This window comes from Mycteria americana, chromosome 1 (genome assembly GCF_035582795.1).
Source record: "Mycteria americana isolate JAX WOST 10 ecotype Jacksonville Zoo and Gardens chromosome 1, USCA_MyAme_1.0, whole genome shotgun sequence".
NCBI lineage: Eukaryota > Metazoa > Chordata > Aves > Ciconiiformes > Ciconiidae > Mycteria > Mycteria americana.
In genome coordinates this window covers 219,195,022-219,214,183 of record NC_134365.1, presented here as the reverse complement: position 1 = coordinate 219,214,183, position 19,162 = coordinate 219,195,022, and the positions used below count along the sequence as shown (strand labels likewise).

The window sequence follows — 19,162 nt, the reverse complement described above, 5'->3', positions numbered from 1 at the left end:
CCCTGTCCTGGTATGTCCTTTGGGAAGAGCTGGGTTAGCCGAGTGGGTCTCTCCACCAGACCAGGCATGAAGCAGATAAAGCCCAGCTACGTCACCAAGATAATTTTTTGTCTTTGATTATGCCTCAAAAAAAAAATAATCCAGCTCTCCCTTCCCCAGTTGCAGCACAGATTAATAACAAAGCATCGATGCTTTAAGAAGGCTTTGGATCTGATCCCAAGAGGAGATTTAGACAGCGTTTGTGCTGGGGTATGATGATACTAAGAATGGGTGCATCCTCTAAATCTGCTCACGCTTGGGCATTCATTACCAGATAATTTTGGCCGGTCCAGAGGTGCCAAGACCCCTCTCCTAACGCTTACTCCAAGCAGGGCAGCAGCAGGTTAATATGTGGAGAATGAGAAGGATGCAGTGGTGCCTTGAAGACTGGGATCAGGCACTCTCCCTCCTCCTCCTCACTAGTCTCCAGAGGTGTCAACTCCTTTCTCTGCAGATGTCCAGAGGTGAAACCTCTTCCATGCCTGCAGGAGGGTTTCAGCCCGTAGAGAGGCGTCCATCGTCCTTTGCTCATGCCGTGGTGTCGTGGGGAATACTCGGGTACTGTTTATTTGCTGATGTCTTCATGCCTTCACCTGCTCTTCTGAGCTGCTTTGGGCTCAGTGATGGGCTTGTGTTGACCTGCTTCGGGCCAGCCCGTGCTCCTCCATCTCCTGGCCCTGCGGGCAGCGTTGCGGATGGGGAATGAGGTGCGGTGATTACTCCGGCTCTGCTCGCTTCCAGTTGATTACCCAGGGAGAAAGGGCCAGGCTCTGGGCAGTGCAGAAAATGGACACGGACCCATTGGCTTCATGGGGACTGCTTTTTTTACCAGTCAAGCGTCTGTCTGGCTGCAACATTAACCCTTCCCCTGCTCTTAGCTCTCCCCTTTGCACCATGGAGCCTTTTCATCCATAGGTTATTCTTGCTAAATTGGCTTACATTGTAGGAGAGACCCCCATTCTGGTGCCTCAATATAGGGGTAACTTCTTGAGGACATGGTGGAAATAGGAATGATTGCCATTGAGTTTTTCACCCCCTCTGGGAAAAAATCCTTTCTGCTTCACACTCTGGGACCGAGGAGGCTTCAAAAGCTTTTGCCTTTCTGCACGATGCATTAGTTTTCAGCCAATCTTGCAGATCTTTATGCTTTGGGGATCCTCCTGGGCTGGAGACGTGACAGATGATAGCCCTGCAAAGCCATGCTGGGAGCCCGCGGGGTCTGCAGCAGGTAGGTCAGAGAACCGGCTCCTTTGGGGCTGATCCAGCCCTTCAGAGGGGCTGGACTGAGCTCCTCGCTCCCTGCCAGCTCGTCCATCCCGCAGGCAGCTTTCATGTGCTCTAGGGGGTATGTCCCAATTCAATAACGTTCTGATGCATTTTACCTTAAAGTACTCTTCTGGCACAGAAAAGCACTCCCTGCCCCTTGGTTTGCCCTTGTGCAAAAACGACCAGTTTTAGTCCTTCCACCATCCGTCTGAGCATCATCTCTGCTCTCTCAGGTCCTGCGATTTCAATCAGTCGTGAACGTAGGTTAAGGGGAGAGGGGACTCGAAAGCATCCCAACCACCTTAACACTGGGAGGCTGGAAAACCTTAATGGGGAGCTCTGAAATGGTATGTGGGAGGGGGTTTCTTCTCCCCACTGTGCAGGTACCTCCTTAGCTTATCGGCCAAATCATCTCCCTGGCTGGCTGGAGCTCATCCTTGGATGAGGGAGGCTGCAGCCCTGTTTTATCGCTTCGAGGTTTATCCTGTAATCTGGCCATAACTAATCAAATACGACTGCAGCAGCCCAGGGCAGGGCTACGCTTTTACCATCAGGGAAAGGGACAGTAATATTGCTTTCTATGGAGTTACAACATGACAGGCAGCAGGTCTCTCTGATCACCAGGTGAAAAGGGCAAGGCTCCACGTCTGCTCCTGCCTGGCCTTCCCTTAAACCGAGGTGCTTTTCCCCCACTGTGGTTTTGTTGTTGCTGGGGGTTTTTTTTGTTATAGCTCCAGATAATTCATACAGTCAATTCCCTGGGTGAGGAAACACATCCTTCCCTTGCTGTGAGCACCCTCCATCCCAGCTTACAATGGCATTTCTACTTGGTTGAGCTTCCCTGGCTCACTGGTGCAGGACGCAGATGGCTCTGGTTGACTCCATCCCTTCCCAGCCTGTCCTGAGTTGTTCCACCATTGCCCCCAGTCCCCTTATAAAGAAGAAGGAAGCACACCTGTTTGTTGCTCAGAGTTTGGGGTTGGTTTGTTTTATTTTTTGCAAGCCACACCCTGGTAAGCAAGAGCTTCCTACAAAGTATTTGCAGGCTTGCTGCTCCGAAAGCCTTGCAGAGCTGGTCCTACCGGTTGTCTGAGCATGTGTAAATACTGTAAGGATTGCTCTGAGATGATTAAGGGAGGTGATTTCTCTGCCGAGCAAAGGGAAGTCTTGCATTGGTAAAAGATGCAGCTGCAAACTCTGCTTTTGCAAGGAGCCAGGTCACTCACTGCTGTGTGGGCGTTGGATGGGGATGGTGTCTGTTGGCTGCTTGCCCGGCAAGTCTTGCCTTCAGCTGCCTGGCAGGTCTTCATGCAGGAGAGCAGTGATCTATTGCGCCGAACGCGGGGCTGTGGCCGGGGCTGCAGCAGGTTTCTGTCCCATGCGGGGAAGTGAAACTCTTCCCCATGTCGTGGGAGACGTCTCGTACGTACCCTGTGACTTGCTGCTCCGGCTCAGGGCTGCTGCAGCGCGATATCTAAAGAGATATGGAGCAAGGACTTCCAGCAGGATACCTACTGGGAGAGGAGGCAGGGGCTTAATCCCCATCCCAGAGCCCTGTGCTCAGCCCATGCTCACCCGCTTGCCGTTAACCATGCGGTAACGACGTGCCCTGAGCCACCTCCTGCAGACAAGCCGGTGCCCCCTCCGGCTTCGGGCAGGGTTTCCAGACAGACATCAGAGCGGTGACAGATATTTTTGCTGGGATGAGAGCAGGGGTGATGGATCCTGCTTTTGGGCATGGCAGCAGGAGCAAGCACCAGCCGCGCTGGGCTGCAGCAGAACAAGAGGTCTTCAAGGGAGGAGAAATCCTTGCCTGGAAGAAATCTTTTGACCTGGGTGGATGGCTGCTTTCTATCCTGTCTGCGTAGGGTCTCTCCTGATGATGCTGCCTGTAATCCCTCCCTTAGGGGCAGCCCCAGGAAGGTGAGTGCCACAGGGCAGCGGATGCTCTCAGAGGAGTGAAAATTTTGGATTTTGCCCCCAAACACGAGGTTGGAGTTGCAGCATAAGGAGCAGGGGTTTGGTCTCACTGTTTGTGCTTGTGGCTTGGTGATGGGTTAGTTTGACCCGGTGAGCCTGCCCAAGGGCACAGCTCAGGGTGTTAAGGAAGGGCTAGGAAAGGGCAGGGTCGTCTTCTGGGTTACCGCAGGAAGGGCTCCAGAGGACCATGTGGAGCCCCATGGGTGCAGAGGTCCTACCTTGCCCTCTGGATCGCATGGAGGAGGATGACGTGGGGATGTATCATATCCTGATGGCTGATGGTGTTACAGAAGTGCTGGGAAGCAAAAGCAAGCAAAGGTGGGTGCTGCACCAAAGCATGACATATCTACCAAAAGTCATCTTGTGTTGGTGCATCGAGGCTTCCTGCGCTTTCTGGAGGTCGCTGTCCCTTGTAAAATGGATCAGTCCCTCCCTGAGTCTTTCTGCTATGCACAAAGAGCTGAAAGCATCTCCATGGCAGGAGATAATCCGTCCCTACTGCAGCAAACATTGCAATGCTGCGGTGCGTGTCAGCCACGATGCGTAGCAGCAGCTCTTGTGGTGCTGGTTGGCTTTGATCATCCAGCTCTAGGTCATGGACCAACTGTGGCCCATGGGAGTTGTCCATCCAACCTCCTGCTACTTGATAGGGGAGATGCTTGATAGGGAGATGAGACTGAATGGAGGTAACCTGCGGTGCTCAGCATCGTGACCTGTATCCGCCTCCCTGGGGAAGGAAAGCTGGTGTCTAGTCCCTGCCTGGTAAAAGGCTGCAGCCTTTCAGCTCCAAGGGAAGCATGGCAAACTCTTGCCTCTACGTTAGAGAAAAGCAGTGCTGCTGAAATGAAGCAATAAGGGGAGAAAGTTGGCTGGGAGAGTGGGGGAGTTGCAGCATCCAGGGGAGAAACATGACTTGGAGAGCTCAAACTGGGACAGCGGGAACTTACCTTCAGACCTTTCAGCTTGCAAGAGCCAGGTGGATCCGGTAACAAAGATTTCTAATAAACCTCACAAATTCGAGGTGGTTCAGTCTATCTGAGAGAGGCTTCCATCTTCACAAACACCAGCAACTTGGGTTGCTACAGGCCTTTAAATATGACTTTTGTACTCATGATGCTTTAGAAGAGTCATAGAAAGAAAAGCTCATGAAAGACAGGGAGGGAAAAGGAGGTAAAATAAAAAAATGGCAGATCTTGCCGGCCCAGCCTGAAGGTTTTGCAGGCAAGGGGAATGCTCTTCTGACATCAGGCAGTACCCAGGTGTGGTCTGGATATTTGCTGTTGTGGCTATGGGATTTATAGGACGTGGGGCTCAGGAAGGGTCTGGCAAGGGTGTTAAGAGCCTATGAAAGGGGAAAACTGAAAATGGAGGTACCAAGTTGGAGGAGTACAAGGAGCAGAGTGCCTCAGTGCCTTTATTCAGGCAAAGAGAAAATACTAAAACTGTTTGTTAGCCAAAGCTGGGAGACGTTGTCTTGGCAGAGGTTTGAGTCCTGGCTTGGGGCCAGGAGCTGTAGCAAAGCCTGGGGTGTGGAGCCTGATCTCAGAGGCAGCAGGGAGCCCTCATCGGCCGAAATTGCAGGTGATGTTTGGATCCCGCTTGGTTTGAACTGGAGCGGGTCAAGGGACACATTTCTGGTGTGGCCAGGAGTCTCTCAAGAGGAGACCTGAAGGACTTGGTTGTATCTCCAGGCCTCCAAGGGGACAGAGTTTTGGGCTCTGCCTGCACCAAGGGGTGAAGGTGAGGCAGAGAGAAGAAACCCATGGCCCTGGGGACGGTGTTGGTGTTACGACATGATCTGGGCTGAAGCTGCAGGAGGGATGCTTTGGATCAGCCGGCAGGACGAACAGCACAGCTAGTCTGGGAGGAACGATCTTGTAGGATGCAGCTGCCTCAATTCAATCTCCTACAGAGTAGCTGCAGCCCCGTTATCTCTTCTGCTCCTTGGGCACGCGTCTCCGCATCTTTTGAAGTTCAATTGCTTTAATTATCCCAGAGGCTGCAGAAGCTATTGAAGGCAGAACATTTGCATGGAGACGTGCTGCATTTTATATGTGCTAATGATGAGTTTGCTGAATGAATTTTCCGGTTACCCAAACCTCTTAACGAAGCATCTCTGTGACCCATAATGCCCAAGATAAAGGCTCTGTGGGCTACCTCAAGCAACGCCCTGTGACTCTTCTGTCCTTCCCTCTAGCCACGTCACAGAGGTACAGGTCCGTCTTTAGACCATAATGATTTTGCCCAGCTGGCAAGAAAACCAGTGTGAGTGTATTGATGTGGTGCAAGGCTTCCAGTGGAGGCAGTGTGACCAGATTTAAAAGAAGTTGGTCCAGACATTCAATTAGAAGACCTGAATAAATAATAGAAATACATGTTCAGTCCACTCCTACAAAGATAGCATCCTTTTGTTTTCTTTTTTTTTAACCAATGGTGATCAAAATGGCTGCTGAGAAGGGCACAGCACTCCTGTAACCTCCTGGGGTGGCTGGTCTGTGTTTAACGTGATGCACGTGTGGGGTGACAGCCCTCTTGGGATAAGCAAGGGCCATGTGGCCAGATGACCACGGATGGAGGTGGCTTGATTCTGCGTGCGCGACTCTGCTCTTCCTAGGCTGTATTGCTCCGATGCCTGAAAACTTGCTCTGTGTGAGCAATGCCATGTTTGAACCTAGACCTTGCTACCAGCCCCATGTCCTTGCGCTGCTCCATCCCGGTTTGGGCTGCTGTATAGAAACCTGGGGGAGCCCTGGAGAAGGTTCCTGCTGTCAGCAGGGTTTTTGGGGGGAAGCCCCAGGGCTCCTGAGCGAGCTCAGGAGTGCTTCCTTGCTGCTGGTGCTCTGTGCTGTTCCTTGCAATTATTAACCAGGGTCACGGTTGGGGTGCTGGGGCGTGGAGGATTAGCAAAGCGATGGCTGTCTCCAGGGGCTGGGCATTGGCAAAGTCCATTAATTCACCTTCCAGTGCTTGTCCTGCAACCTTGGCTGATCTACAAGGGTTTTTAACTCTTCTGTGGCCTGGGGAACAAGCCTAACATAACGCGTCTGCCGCGGTAAGGCTGTCTCAGGGCTTGAACAGCACCTGGGGATGTGTTGGGCGGTACCCAAAACTGAGCTTCTGTGTTCTCCCCAAACCATGAGCAGGTTGGGATGAGCTGGACCCAGAGCGGTGAATATCTTCAGCTCCTGTCTGCTTCCCTCGGCCAAGGCTGGCAGCCTGGTGGCACGTTAGCCTCCCTCTTCCCCACTGCTTTGGGGTCTGTCCTTCTGCCATCTCCTTTTGCTTTTCTTCCAGCCCTGTCCCTGCTAGTCCTGCATCTCCCCACCCTCCTGCATTTGCCAGTCCGATGGGGGATGCTGCTGCCGCCAGCTTTGCTTTAAGCCTGTCTCTCCTGCCTGTGCCAGGATGCCTTCAGACGTACGTCCTGGTCCCATCTCACCTTAATCTCTGTGTTGAGCAGAAAGGCCAGTGTGGCTAGTGTTGTGTGCAATGCTCTTGCCAGGCAGAGCTTGCCGCCAACACAGGGTTATTAGGGTGTTTATGGTGCGGGGCTGCCCTTTCATCCTGCAGCTCCAACATCGACTTTGTTTGCAAACGGTGACTCATATCTGCAAGGAATGAGGAACTCCCGAGGCCAAAGGCGTCCCAGCGTGAGTTATCCAAGCGAAAGGGAGCTCCTGGCCATCACGCCCAGCTGGCTCCTGCAGGAGACAGGCATCTAGGGATGCCCAGACCCTCCCGTTAACCCCAGCCTCACCAGGAAAAACACAGATTGAACGCTGCACCTCCATGCAAACCCATCAGTCCCTTCTTGGCGAGGGGCTGCTTGGGCTCCGCTCACGGGTGCGAGGTGCGGGTGCACAGGGTGGCGACTGATGCCCCCGTCAGTTGCAAACCTCTGAGCTTTGGTTTTGCTTTTTCCTTGCCTGTGGTATTTGCCTGGTTCTCACGTGGCCCTGTGCCTTAGGGGAGAGCAGAAGGAGAAGGAGACTTGTGCTGGCCAACTGTGTGGCTCCCTGCTCTGTCTTGTTGCCATTAAGCAACAAAGGAGCGATGTTCTGGAGGGAAAAAAGAGAGGAAATAAAGCAAGCATGATAAAAATCACTGTGCGTTGCTTGAAACAGTCTTCAAATGTAACATTTATCTTCAGTTGATTTCATGCAGATGTTGCCAGCCAGGCTTGCTTTGGTGTTACGGAATCACTTGCACTGGTTTTCTGCTAGGATGAGTGACCCTGGACCCTTCCCTGGCTGTGCTGCAAATGCACTTTTTAATGAAAGATTACTTTTTTTCTTGAGGTTTTTTACACAAGATTAACCCTCTGGATGAAAGATGCTGTGTTCAGGTGTCTGGATTCAGACCCCAGCTGTGCGGCAGCAAATCACTGACAAAAATCAGAGCTTGATATAAATATGATAAAGAGTAAAAATGGTTGTTTCACCTTTAGCCTAGTGGAGTTTTTAGCTCTTAGATGAGAACAGAGATACCACTGGCTGAAGGGAAGAGATAAAGGCCAGAAAGGGACATACAGTCTTCCGTTCTTCAACCGTTTTGTTTCAGCAAGTAACCACTTAAATGCTCAGTAATTTGCATTTTGGCTAAAGCAGCTACTCTGGAAAGACATCCATCTCTGCTCAGAAACATCTGGAGATGTTTGACTTCCTATGTTTGACACCTATGACTTCCCACAGGAATTAGCTCTCCTGGTTAACCGCAGTCACTTTGAAGAAGAAATGACGTCTTGTTTTCTATTTTTCATCAGCGTGGCTTCACCCTCCAGTCAACGTGGACGTTGTTAATACAAGATGCTACACGGTCCTGCTGGCTCCGGGCCATGCCACTTCAAGTCCAAAGCAAAGCTACAGTAGATGCACAGCTGGGAGCAGGAAAGGGCTTTGGGAATGCAGCTCAGACCTGCTGTGGACCATGTGCTGCTGGTCCTGATGGCCTTTCAATGGGATTGTCACTTTGTAGCCCGTGACTTGAGGCTTGTTTGTTCATAGAGATGTTAGCTAAGAGGTGTGGAGCGCTTATCTCATGTTTGGCGTAGAGGGTGATTCACGGTTCAACTGCATCTTCCCTGGGTTCTGGAGAAAGGATGTATAAAGCTGTCCTTGCGTCGGCAGTGTTTCCTCCAGAGAGCTGGACTTTTGTGTTGGTAGGTAGGAGGGCATCCCCAGTGTTGTCCCATGCCTGTCAATAGAAACACCCAAGGACACTGTAAAAAATTATTTAATTAACATTTTTGGAAAAACCCTGCTATGAGGATGCAGTGTTGTAGGTTGCCCCCATAAGACTGCACCTGGCTGGGGCTTGAGCAAGCGTATGCCTGATTCCTACGGTGTCTTCTCCTTGGCCGATCCTATGCCTTTGCAGTGCAATATCAAAGATACCTTGTGTTCAGTGAGAACAGAGCTGGAGAACACAGGCCAGCAGATCCTGCCCTCTAAGGACAAAGTGTTTTGTCTGACCTAGGACAGCTGTAGGATCTACAAGCAAGGAGCCCTTTGCTCCTGGCTGGGGTGCAGCCTTGCGGCAACGCAAACATGGTGAGCCCGTGCTAGTTAGTCGTGGTACAGGAGCCTCCGAGCTGGAAGGGAAGGAGAGGAAGCAGTTTGTGGGGGAGGAAGGAAGAGCCTTTCAGCAAGTATTTTGTCCTGGCCAACACAAGCACTTTTAATCCTTCTGCCTGTTTCAGTGCTCAGAGCCGTGATCGTTACCAGCTGGCAGGAGCTTGAATGCCTGGATGATGCTGGAGGTGAAAAGGGGGAGCCCACAACACCCCTGAGTCATACATCTGGCTCTCTCCTCAAATAAAATAGTTTCCTTTTTAACTCCTTCCTGGCTTCTCTGAGGTTGGGCTCAGACCTCTGTTTCCAAAAATTCAGCTCTGCTAAGAGGGTTATGAGTTTGGATATCCCTCCCTGCTCACACGCAAACACATGCACACACAAGCGTAGGGTTGTTAATTTGGACCAGACTTGAAAACAGCCAGTTCTTGCGCTCCTGGAGCATCCTACCTTGGTGCAAGAAGGCAAAGAGTAATTAGGCAGCCCTTGAGCATTTTAATGTGGCAGATCTGAAGTTCAGCCTGGTAAGCATGAAATGCTGCAAATTAGAAGAAGTAATGAATTTTAACTCTGCCCTAAGAACGTTCCCCCCCGCCCCTTCCTTTTAATTATTTTGCAAGTTTGCTTTTTTTTTTTTTTAATGTTCCTGAACAGTATCTCTTCTCCTTCTGCTTGGCGTTTCCTTTGCAACTCAAATCCATCTCCACCCTCTCATGTGAGAGCAGCCCCTCAGCGAGGACAGACGGCTGTCAAGGTGACAGTCACCGTGGCGTCGGATAGCAGGGCAAGGAGTTGGCCCTTTTCCTCCAGGCAAATTTGGGCAGCAGAAAGGCTGGAGCTCCTTGACCGAGAGGACCGCGGTCCTGTTCTCATAGGGATGGACATTGCCCAGGGTGTGTCGTGGAAGTCGGCGTTGCAAGGGTCGTTGGAAAACGCAGCTCCAAGCTGTCGTCGCAGAGCTGCCCGGGGAGCAGCAGTAATTTTATGAATGAGCAGCCCAGTGCCAGCCTCGGCCACGGGACAGGCTGCAGAGCGGCATCCAGTATCTCCTGCGTCAAACCCGTAACTCCTGCCTTAACTGGAGCGTGGCTTTTAGAAAGACACCGGACCTCCCTCCCCTCCTCTCCAGGCTCTCTTCCTAAATCTCACTGGTTCTTTCTGCACAACCTCCCATGGAAATGTCCTTTCCCGTCTGTCAGCCCAGCTCACGCACCAGTCCGAGCAATTCATCTCGCGTCTCGGTTAACAGCAGCATCCTTCTCTCTCAGCCTGTTGTATTCATGCAAAGGCAGCTGCCAACCATCCTTTCGCAGTGCTGCTGCTTTTCTTGTGTCTCTCTGTAGCAGTGAGTGCTGTCACTGTGGAAGTCCTGCCTGATGGTGACTCGAAAGGAGCTCATTCACCGCTGAGATGTCCCTGCAACGTCCCTGGGGACATCTCCCCTGTCCTTCACCCCCTTCCTCTGCTGGAGATCTGGAGGCTAGCTCGGTCACTGGCCCTCTTAGCAGGGTGGCTGCATGTTTTGACTGCTGGGTGCGTTCCCCGACTGCTCAGTGTGGCTGTCTGCTTTTGTACAAGGAGTAAATCTGGTGTATTATTCAGGTTTTGATATCGGACAATTTATTTTTAAGGCTTTTCTGAGGGCAGGTGATGCACTTGGGCCTCTTTGTAGCATCTGGGAACTGGTCCTGATGCCAAGGAGAAAATCCCGTGAGCATCGCTATAAGCCCAATATACCACAGCACCTCAATGCATTGCTGAGCTGCCTTCAAAGGCTCCTGTATGCATTAATACTTCTTTAACTAGCCCCATGCAGGCAGGGTCCTAGCAGGTCATACAGCGCTCCGAAGGCAGAGCTGCTCTCCCTGTCTTTGGCCTGCAAGCTAAGATGTTATAGAATCATAGAATGGTTTGGGTTGGAAGGGACCTTTAGAAGTCATCTAGTCCAACCCCCCTGCAATGAGCAGGGGAATGTTTATAGTTATAAACTATAAAATCTCAAATCCCCAATCCTGGAAGATCATCGCTGAATGCTCGCTATGTTCTTCCTCCACATCGGGGACATGGGAGTAGAGAGACATCGAGGTAGGTGGGTTGTTGGCCACCCATTGCCAATGGTCTCCTCGTGGGAGATGCATCTGCCTGTTGTGCCAGTCCACCCAGCGTGCTGCCTCTCTTGCAGTTCAGATCACGTCTCATTAAAGGCCTAATTGCCCCTTTGCACAGTTATTTGCAGTCACTGCATCTCGGAGCATGGGGCTGGGACACGCTAGGTGATTTGGAGGAAGGTGGGTGGCTGGCACAAAGCACCCCACAAGCTGCTTTAGCAACTGATCCTCAGCAGCAGAGACCTGTGGAGCTGCCAACAAGGGGGTTATTTTGGGTTCACTTAAGCTCTGAGTGATGAGCACTTGTGCTGCTAATCAGGCTGATAAATACCGTCAATTAAGACCTATGCTTTGCTCTTCTGCTTTGCAGAAGTGAAGTGTTTTCGCGTTTCCCAGACGAGAGGAGGCTGACTGGGCGGGTGGTGCCCTTGGAGGATCGCTCTGATCAGCACGGGCATTGGTTTAGCCCTCAAACACCTACTTTCCTTCAGCTAATCCTAGCGATTCATTAACAACGGATGTCACACCACTCCTAAATTGATGTCCAACTGTAAATCATCATATAATCCCTGGGATTTTGGATGTTTAGAGGTTAGCTGCTTCCAGTTAGCCTTCACTGCAATTTCCTTGTCCCTCCGCATGTGATGATTTTAAGTGTCTGTGGATGTTCACCACAATAAGCATATAGTTTCTATAGATCTCACTGGGAGTGAGCCAGCTTGTTGGATGCATCTGCCCTCTGGATGGGGCACCCTTTGTTTTACCATGGATGGCGTTGGAGACTGCAGCTGGGATTATGCGGCACACAAAATCCCATTTCTTTAGGAAACCAGACTAGATGTTTCCAGACTAGGGTCACTAATGGTCAACGGTTTGAACAGGACATCCCATTTTGGGGAGAGAAGGATTGTACACAACTGTTATAAATAAATACAGAGAAACTTTAGGGAAGGAGCTTTGGGAGAAGGTCTGTGATTAAGTAAAGGGGAACAACGTAGATCACTCCCTTCCCTTGTGCCTGCCGTGGGACCAAGGTGACTCGACCTGCAGGGTGGAGGGATGAGGACCTGACCAAAATGGTTGGTACCCACTGACTAAATGGCAGGAGTGATGGAGTGGTGATGGAGAAGTGCTGCACTCTCTCTGGGGGGCATTTGGGCAACGGTTTCCTGCTGTCTTCTGGATTGCTAAATTCATGTCTCTGCCCTAGAAGCTAGACGCTTGTCAAAACAGAATAATTAATCCAGAAACATGCGGCACTCTGCCAGGAGGCCTTTTTTAAATTAAAAACAGATCTGATAAAGTCTACTGAGAAACTGGCGTCTCTGATGAAATCATGAAATATATGCCCGTGATTCGAGGCTGCATGGTGGGAGTGCTCTGGGTAGGGCTCAGCCCCCATAAAACCTGTGCACACCCAGCTTGCAGGGGATGTCTTCTCCTCCTTTGCCTCCGAGGGCTGTGTTTTTCCCAAATGAGTTACGAGTTCACTAGAAGGCAGGACACCAGTTATTGTCTCCTACTGTGCCCATTTTGGTGGTGTTTGGCCAGCTCTGGGGGATAATGGGAGTCCCGTGTCCAGGGGATCTGCAAGGTATGCTTGAGCTTTGAGGAATCATCCATCTCCCCTCATTTGGATGCAGGATTTTCCCTGCCTGTTTAAATTGGTGATGGAGCACACTGATACCTTCTGGAGTGAGCCAGAGGTGCTTCATGGGACTATAAATGTGGGGTCTAGTGATGTAGGACAGCCAGATCTGGGGGAAGGCAGAGACAGAGGCTGGGTGGTTGTCTCCAGCCATGATGTCTTGGTCCTGCCACCCAGATGCTGTGGAGGAGGATCGGGTGTCTCTGGCCTGACCCTGCCCTGTCTCACTCCCGCTCTGCCTGTCCTCCCAGGGCCAGTGGGGAAGGATGTTTTCCTCGGTGAAGCCATACGAGAACCAACGCTACGCCTCCCTGAAGAAGGAGTGTCAGAGGCGGAAGCAGCTCTTTGAGGACCCGCTTTTCCCTGCCAACGACGACTCGCTCTTCTATAAGTCAAGGATCCAGGGCATCCAGTGGAAGCGGCCGAAAGTAAGTGCACCTGTCCCCTTGCACCTCGACACTGCTTTACACCATCTCTGCTCTCAGGCATCCCCAAAAATGCACAGCGCGTCCTTCATCAAGGGTGCCAAACCCCAGCCAACCCCAGCAGGGTTCATTTGCCCAGGCTCAGTACCATGAGCCTCTGGGATGCCAGGGAGACCTGCTGCACCCAGGTCCAGGCTGTTCTGCTCCCAGTGAGGCCCAGGAGCAAAGGAGGCTTCTCTGTGACTCTGTTTCCCCGTGCATAAAACAGAGAGAAGATTTGCAACCAGCTTGGTGTTGGGTGCTCTTGTTAAGTCTGGTGGATCCAGCAACATTCATTCATTCATTTGGAAAGAGAAAAGAAGATAAGCTTTGGGTAGGTTAGTTGGTCTTTGGGAAGTGGGTGGTCTAACCCATCGTTCCTCTCCTGTGCAAAACCCATGTCCTCTGCATGTCCTCTGCAAAAAGCACTCTGCGTGTCCTCCATGCTGCTGTGTCTGGCATGGAGGCAGGTTGTGGGAGGCTGGGGGTAACGTTGCCTGTCCCCCTTCCGCTGTGCTCAGAAGGACAGCCTGTCTGCCCAAAAGATGCGCATCAGGGCCTGAGGGCCCTATGTCTAGGGGAATTTGGGTGCCCTGGTATGGCCGTCTGCTTGGGGTTGACTATGAGGCCACTTCTCTGACTGCCATGAAATACAAGGAGTCCCAGGGAGCAACGATAATTGCGGCTGGGGAGAGGCAATATCACAGCGTCTAACACACCTGGGTCTCCTTCCTTGCCTGCGGGGAGGAGCAGCCCTCGCTGCCCAGCCCGTGCTGTTTCGCACACAGCTTGGTGGCATTTCAGCATGGCAGGGTCGCCTGAGCTGCCGTTGTCTTCCTCGCCCCCGCCGGCAGCCCAGAAAATCAGCTGGCCTTTTGCAAGACAGTGCTGTGTCTGTCTGGGTGAGGACAGTCTGGGGGGTGGACAAAAAGGCTTTGTGTGAAGGGAGAAACAGAGCTGAACTGACTCTTTGTGGCAGGAGGGGCTGGGCCCCCCAGCATCCCACCGGGCTTCTTGTGGGAGGTCTCACTTCCCTCTGCTCTGCCTTGAGCTCTTCCATGGCAGCTCTGCCTGGACATAGGGTTTGTGCAAGGCTCTGAGTGCGTTTTAGCTTATTCCCCTTGTCTGCTGGAGTGGAAAGATGCTCTGTGCACAGCTGCCTTCTGAAAACAGGGCTCACCATGGTTTGGTCTCATTGTGGAGGACAACATGAAAACCCCTTGCACGTCCCACGTATAAGTAATGCCCAAGACTTTCTAAACAGCTTTCTGTGGGACTAAAGGGTAAGGATGTATTTGACACCCCCTTGCTGTTTTGCATTCAGAGACACACATTAATTCAGCCCCACATCTAATGACAGAGGGTTGGATGCAGTTGTAGAGGGGCAAAGTTTGCTCGTCTTCTGCTGAGCATCTATGTCGCAGAGCTTGCTACATGGGTAACGAACCACTCTGGTTATTCAGACTTTACGATACATAGACTTGTCAGTGCTTCTTTTCAGGTAGAAGGGAACCCTTTTCTGAATGGGTGACCCACCTCTTCTCCATCTGCTTTTCTGGCTTTCAGCTCACTTGCAGCCCTTGGTGTTCAGGCACGTAACATCACCTCTTGCTTAGGAAGACATGAGGTCAGCTAGCAAGGTATCATCCTGTTGCTGCCTTGCTCCTGAGAGCATGATGTCTTTGGTTGTGCACCTCCTGGTCTTCATCTACATGGTGGCATGCTCAGCTAGGTCCAACCCTATCCCTGCTCAAGCATGGAGTGAATTCAAGCTGTTTCCAACCAGCCAGCTCTGCAGTTTGAACAGAGGCTACTTCTGGCATGGGCTGGCAGTGGGAATGGGTGATGGAAGTGGGTCCCACGTGCAAGCAAGGTCCTGCGTGCTTAAGCAGAGGTGGAAATGGTCCCTCTTTCGCTGCTTCTGCACCAGACAAAGGGAACTTTGCCAGCAATTTCGGCACCAGAAGGAGTCCATGCTGAGCAATAGCAGTCTCCTTGATGCCGCTGTCTGGTAGGATCCTCTGATCAGACCTGTCTAGCTTCCCTGACCACAGAATTGCCATAAAAAAAGAATTTGAGCTCATATGTGCCCTGGTTACTGCTGAGGTTTCCAGAGGGCTCTTTCTTTAGAGGACTTCTCCAAGTTCTTTCCTTTCAGTTGTCCATTTTGGCAAAAGTGACTGAATTTCACGAGGAGAAGAACTGCTTTGTGCCAGCCAGCCAATGCAAAGTGACGTTTTTAGTTGCTGGACCCAGTCCTGCCTGAATTCATACGGGCTCTCTAAGGGAGAGAGCCCAGCAAAAGGTCCCAGCATCTTCTGCAAGAAAGCAAAGGCAGGACATCTAGGCGTTAGGGATCTTGATATATATCTCACCACTTTGCTGTCTGCAAGAGAGCTGGGAGAGGGTGTAAGAAACTGCATGAATGCAGTTGTAAAATCCCGTGTTGCTCTGAAACAATTTTACACCCACTGTAGCATGTCTTGCTGCGTGTCCAGCCTGAGGTCTGCTGCAGAATTAACCATGCTCATTCCTACATCTGTAAACTGCTTGCTCTGGTCTCTGCACGGGACGTAGTGGCAACGCTCAGAGGTTGTGGAGCAAGAGCTGGAAGCGACTGTTGGAGGTTGCATGGGAGAAACCGGGTAGAGTCTTCACACAGAAACATCATCGGCTTTTCCAATTTAATGCAGTGTTCAGTAAGGTCCAAAATGTCCATGAAGTTCAAATCAACTGCTCTGCTTGTGCGGTAATTGCACGATATGATTATTAAGTCACGCTAAGTCCCTACAGCATCCTCTTTCTATTACAACCAGGAAATCTTTCCTTAGGCAATCACATTTTATTCTTGTTTAGAACAAACAAAGAGTGATACTCCCAGCTTTTGGCAAGTGCTGTTTTGGGGAGTTCCTGACCCAGAAATGGAGTCTGCCAGTCCCGGGGACACCGTCTGCAGGGAGGGGGTGGTGTGTACACACCTCTGTTATCTCTCAGGGCCATGGCCATGGTTTGTTTTGGAGAGTTTCAGCTGTAACTGCGTGATAAAACGCAAAAGCTCATCATGCCTCAAGCTTTGCTGTGAGAGCAGAGTGGGTGCGGAATGGAAATAAAAGGCATCAGCTATTAAAAACAACTGTTTGCTTTCTCAGAAAGGCTGTTGCTTATGACCTATGCAGAAATATGACCTATACGTAGGAACTAACTTTTTCAGGCAAAGCACTTGCACGTGAAAAGTAACTGTAGTGAGCTCACTGGGGTAGTGGGAATGAGCTTTGGCAGAGGCAGGAGCTCATTCCCGTGTACTTACGTGGCACTAGCACAGATCTAAACAGCCCATCCCTTGTGTGTGCATCCCTTCCTTCCCCACCAGGACCTGCCCTCATCCTTTCTGCTCCTCCACATGCTCCCAAAGCCTGAGGTTGCTTTGGGGAAAAAAAAAAAAAAAAAAAAAAAGCAGTCTCTGCCGTGCTCTCCCTCTTGCTTGAGGTTTATCTGGGCAGGGGGAAAAAGGGGAGGCTGAAGGACTTCGCTGGAACAGCTCATGAATAACCCTTCCCAGGTCAGGCTGTTTTGCTTCAACTTCCTCCTGCATCTGGCGTTGCAGCCTTTCCTGGAACGGGCTTAGCCTTATTCTTTCCAGCGGGGTGTCCTCCCTCCCTCCCTTCCTCCCTGCTTTCTCCTGGCCTCGAGCCCTGCTCTGGATGCCAGATCTTTGCAGAGGGAGCAGCTGTTTGAGCCCTCTAATCGGGCGTTGGCTTCGGTAGTTGTTTGCCGGACGTCTTCGTGATGCAGCACGGTGAAGCCAGAAAGCTAATTGCTCAAGTGTATCGGAGGGAGGGAAGCCATAGCATCAGCCTGAGCTGGGAAGGGGGTCCTGAAGAGCGTTGTTTTAGTTCATCCACTTAAAAATGAGACTGGCTGCTCATTGCTGAGCCAAAGCAGATTTTAGAGCTGGCTAGGGCAGCATCAGCGGCTCTTTCGGGCAGCAGCACTTGGCTACTGCATTAGAAATTAAACCGAGCTTTTTGGACTAAGCCCAAATCCCAGTACCTTGCTTGAAACTCCTTTCCCTTGCGCTCTGCCTGCTACCGTATGAAGGAGAGGGAGATCTCTGTATTCAGGCAAGTAGCACCACCCGTAGAGAAAGCCTTAGCCTGAGCCTCCAGCTCTGGGTTTTGCCCTCCCCGTTGGAGACAGGAATGCTGGCAGAGCAGCACGGGAGCAGGAATTTTACTCTATGCATTGGTGAGCTGGTCTGGGCTTTTGGGAGCGAGGTAAATGGGGAAGGGTGGCACTGAGAAGAAGGGAAGGGGATGGATGAGATGCAGGCTGGGAGGCAGAAATAAGGGGGGATCTGGGGCAGCCGGCTGTGTCTGTTGATCCCCTGGGAAAAAAACAGTGGTGGCCCAGGGTGGAAGAGGCCATGCACCCTGTGGGGTAGCAGTTCATCTCTTCTAAGCATCACTGTCCCAAACTCTCTTCTTGGGTACAGGCCACTTCCAGTGATGCCGTGGGATTGGTACAGAGTTAAATTAGGGTCGTTAGTACCCCTGGGCCTTAGCAAGGGCTTGCTCTCTCTCTGCAGCAAGGAGGGCCACGTGGTTCAGGTTCAGTCCACCAAGCGATGACCTGCTGCTGAGACTGGTCACCAGCCAGGACAAATTCGGGCATCACTACGCTCCTGTGGGAAGCAAACGAAGCCTCACGGGAGGCTTAGGCCATGCACAGATGTGATGTTGAACAACATGAACTGCATGCTCTAGTCCTTCAGCTCTTCCCAGGGAGCAAGGCTGAGTCTGGAGAAGGTTTTCTCCTCCCTGTCCTAGAAGGCAGCCTGGGCTGCTGTGTGCTGAGTGTTTCCCTGCCCACAGCAGTGCGTCGCAGAACCTTGCAGAAGCACCTCATGGTCTTCCCTAAGATGCAGAGTGGTTGGGACAAGAGATCCCAAAGATGCTTGGAGGGGACCAGGTGGCAACTCAGTGCGGAGCTGCACCAAAGGCGATGTAATGAGAAGCTGTGACAAAGCACGAGGGTTTCCAAGCAGGCTGTTGTCACAGTGACTGGGTGGCTCAAGGTGATGTGCGGTGATGGTTGAACCTGAGCTGCACCTCTGCACTGTGAGTTCAAGCCTGGCTGGTTGCAACCACCAGAGGAACTCTCTTGGATGAAGTCTACACCCTCCCATCTCCAGGGGAAGAGTTTTGCCCTCCAACCCTGTTTCTCAGTATTTTTATATCTCTCCAGCGTTTGCTTGCAAGCGCCGAGTTATCTCTGCGGGAATTGTCAAGGGACGTTGTCACTGATTAAACAGCACAAAGGTAGATTCTTGCTAAACGGCAATATTATTTTATCTGGATGCAGAGGCAATGTCATTTAGAGGGGAAAGTCTGAGAGTCAGAGTAGTTTTGGGGGAGACAGGAGTCCTGGTGTTTTGGGAAGGGTTGTGGGAAGCGGGAGGTCTTAGGGCAGTAGGGCCATGGCATTTTCAGCCCTACTGTGGCACTGGGGAGATATGCTCTCATTCATAGCCCTGTTTTTTTTTTCTTCCAGCCAGACAAGAAGAATCTTGTTTTAGAAACTGAGAAAATACCATTTCTCTGTAGCCGCTTCCCTGTCAGCCTGACATATATCTAGCCTGACTTGTGTATAGGGGTTTTGTCCATTATACCCATTGTCTCCTGAATTTGATGCTATTGTGTTTGGAGGATGAGGAGATGTTGCAGGATGGGAGAGCATCTTTCAGATCCACTTTTCCTCCTGTTATTAAGCACTTAGCTCCTTCCACTTGCTGAGTGAGGGTTATACAATCAATCCCCACAGGGTTTTCCTGGAAGGGGAAAGGAGTCAATGAACTAATTCACTAAAAGCAGGACCGGCACTTGCCTGCCTGCAAGTTTCTGCATTAAAAGGTCTTTTTCCCAGTGTATAGCACAGGCTGGGAAGCTGACAAAAACACAAGGGCGAAAATAATGGGGAAGACGGAGATTAAGTTCCTGCAGTTCTTTGCTCTGACAGCTCACCCGAAGCAGGCGCATGGAGGCAATTAAAATGGTAATGGTCATTGGGAGCAATAAGCTTCTGGTGCCC

The 19,162-nt window shown here is 51.3% G+C and overlaps 1 protein-coding gene across 2 annotated transcripts in view; it reads left to right on the top strand.

The window, feature by feature from the left end:
- Nucleotides 1-19,162, top strand: part of CAPN5 (calpain 5) — a 57,867-nt gene that overhangs the window by 3,422 nt on the left and 35,283 nt on the right. For both annotated transcript variants that reach the window (XM_075491233.1, XM_075491232.1), the window contains exon 2: nt 12,863-13,039. In XM_075491233.1, the coding sequence (XP_075347348.1) occupies nt 12,878-13,039 (162 nt within the window). In that variant the 5' untranslated portion in view covers nt 12,863-12,877. The remainder of the gene's footprint in view (nt 1-12,862; nt 13,040-19,162) is intronic.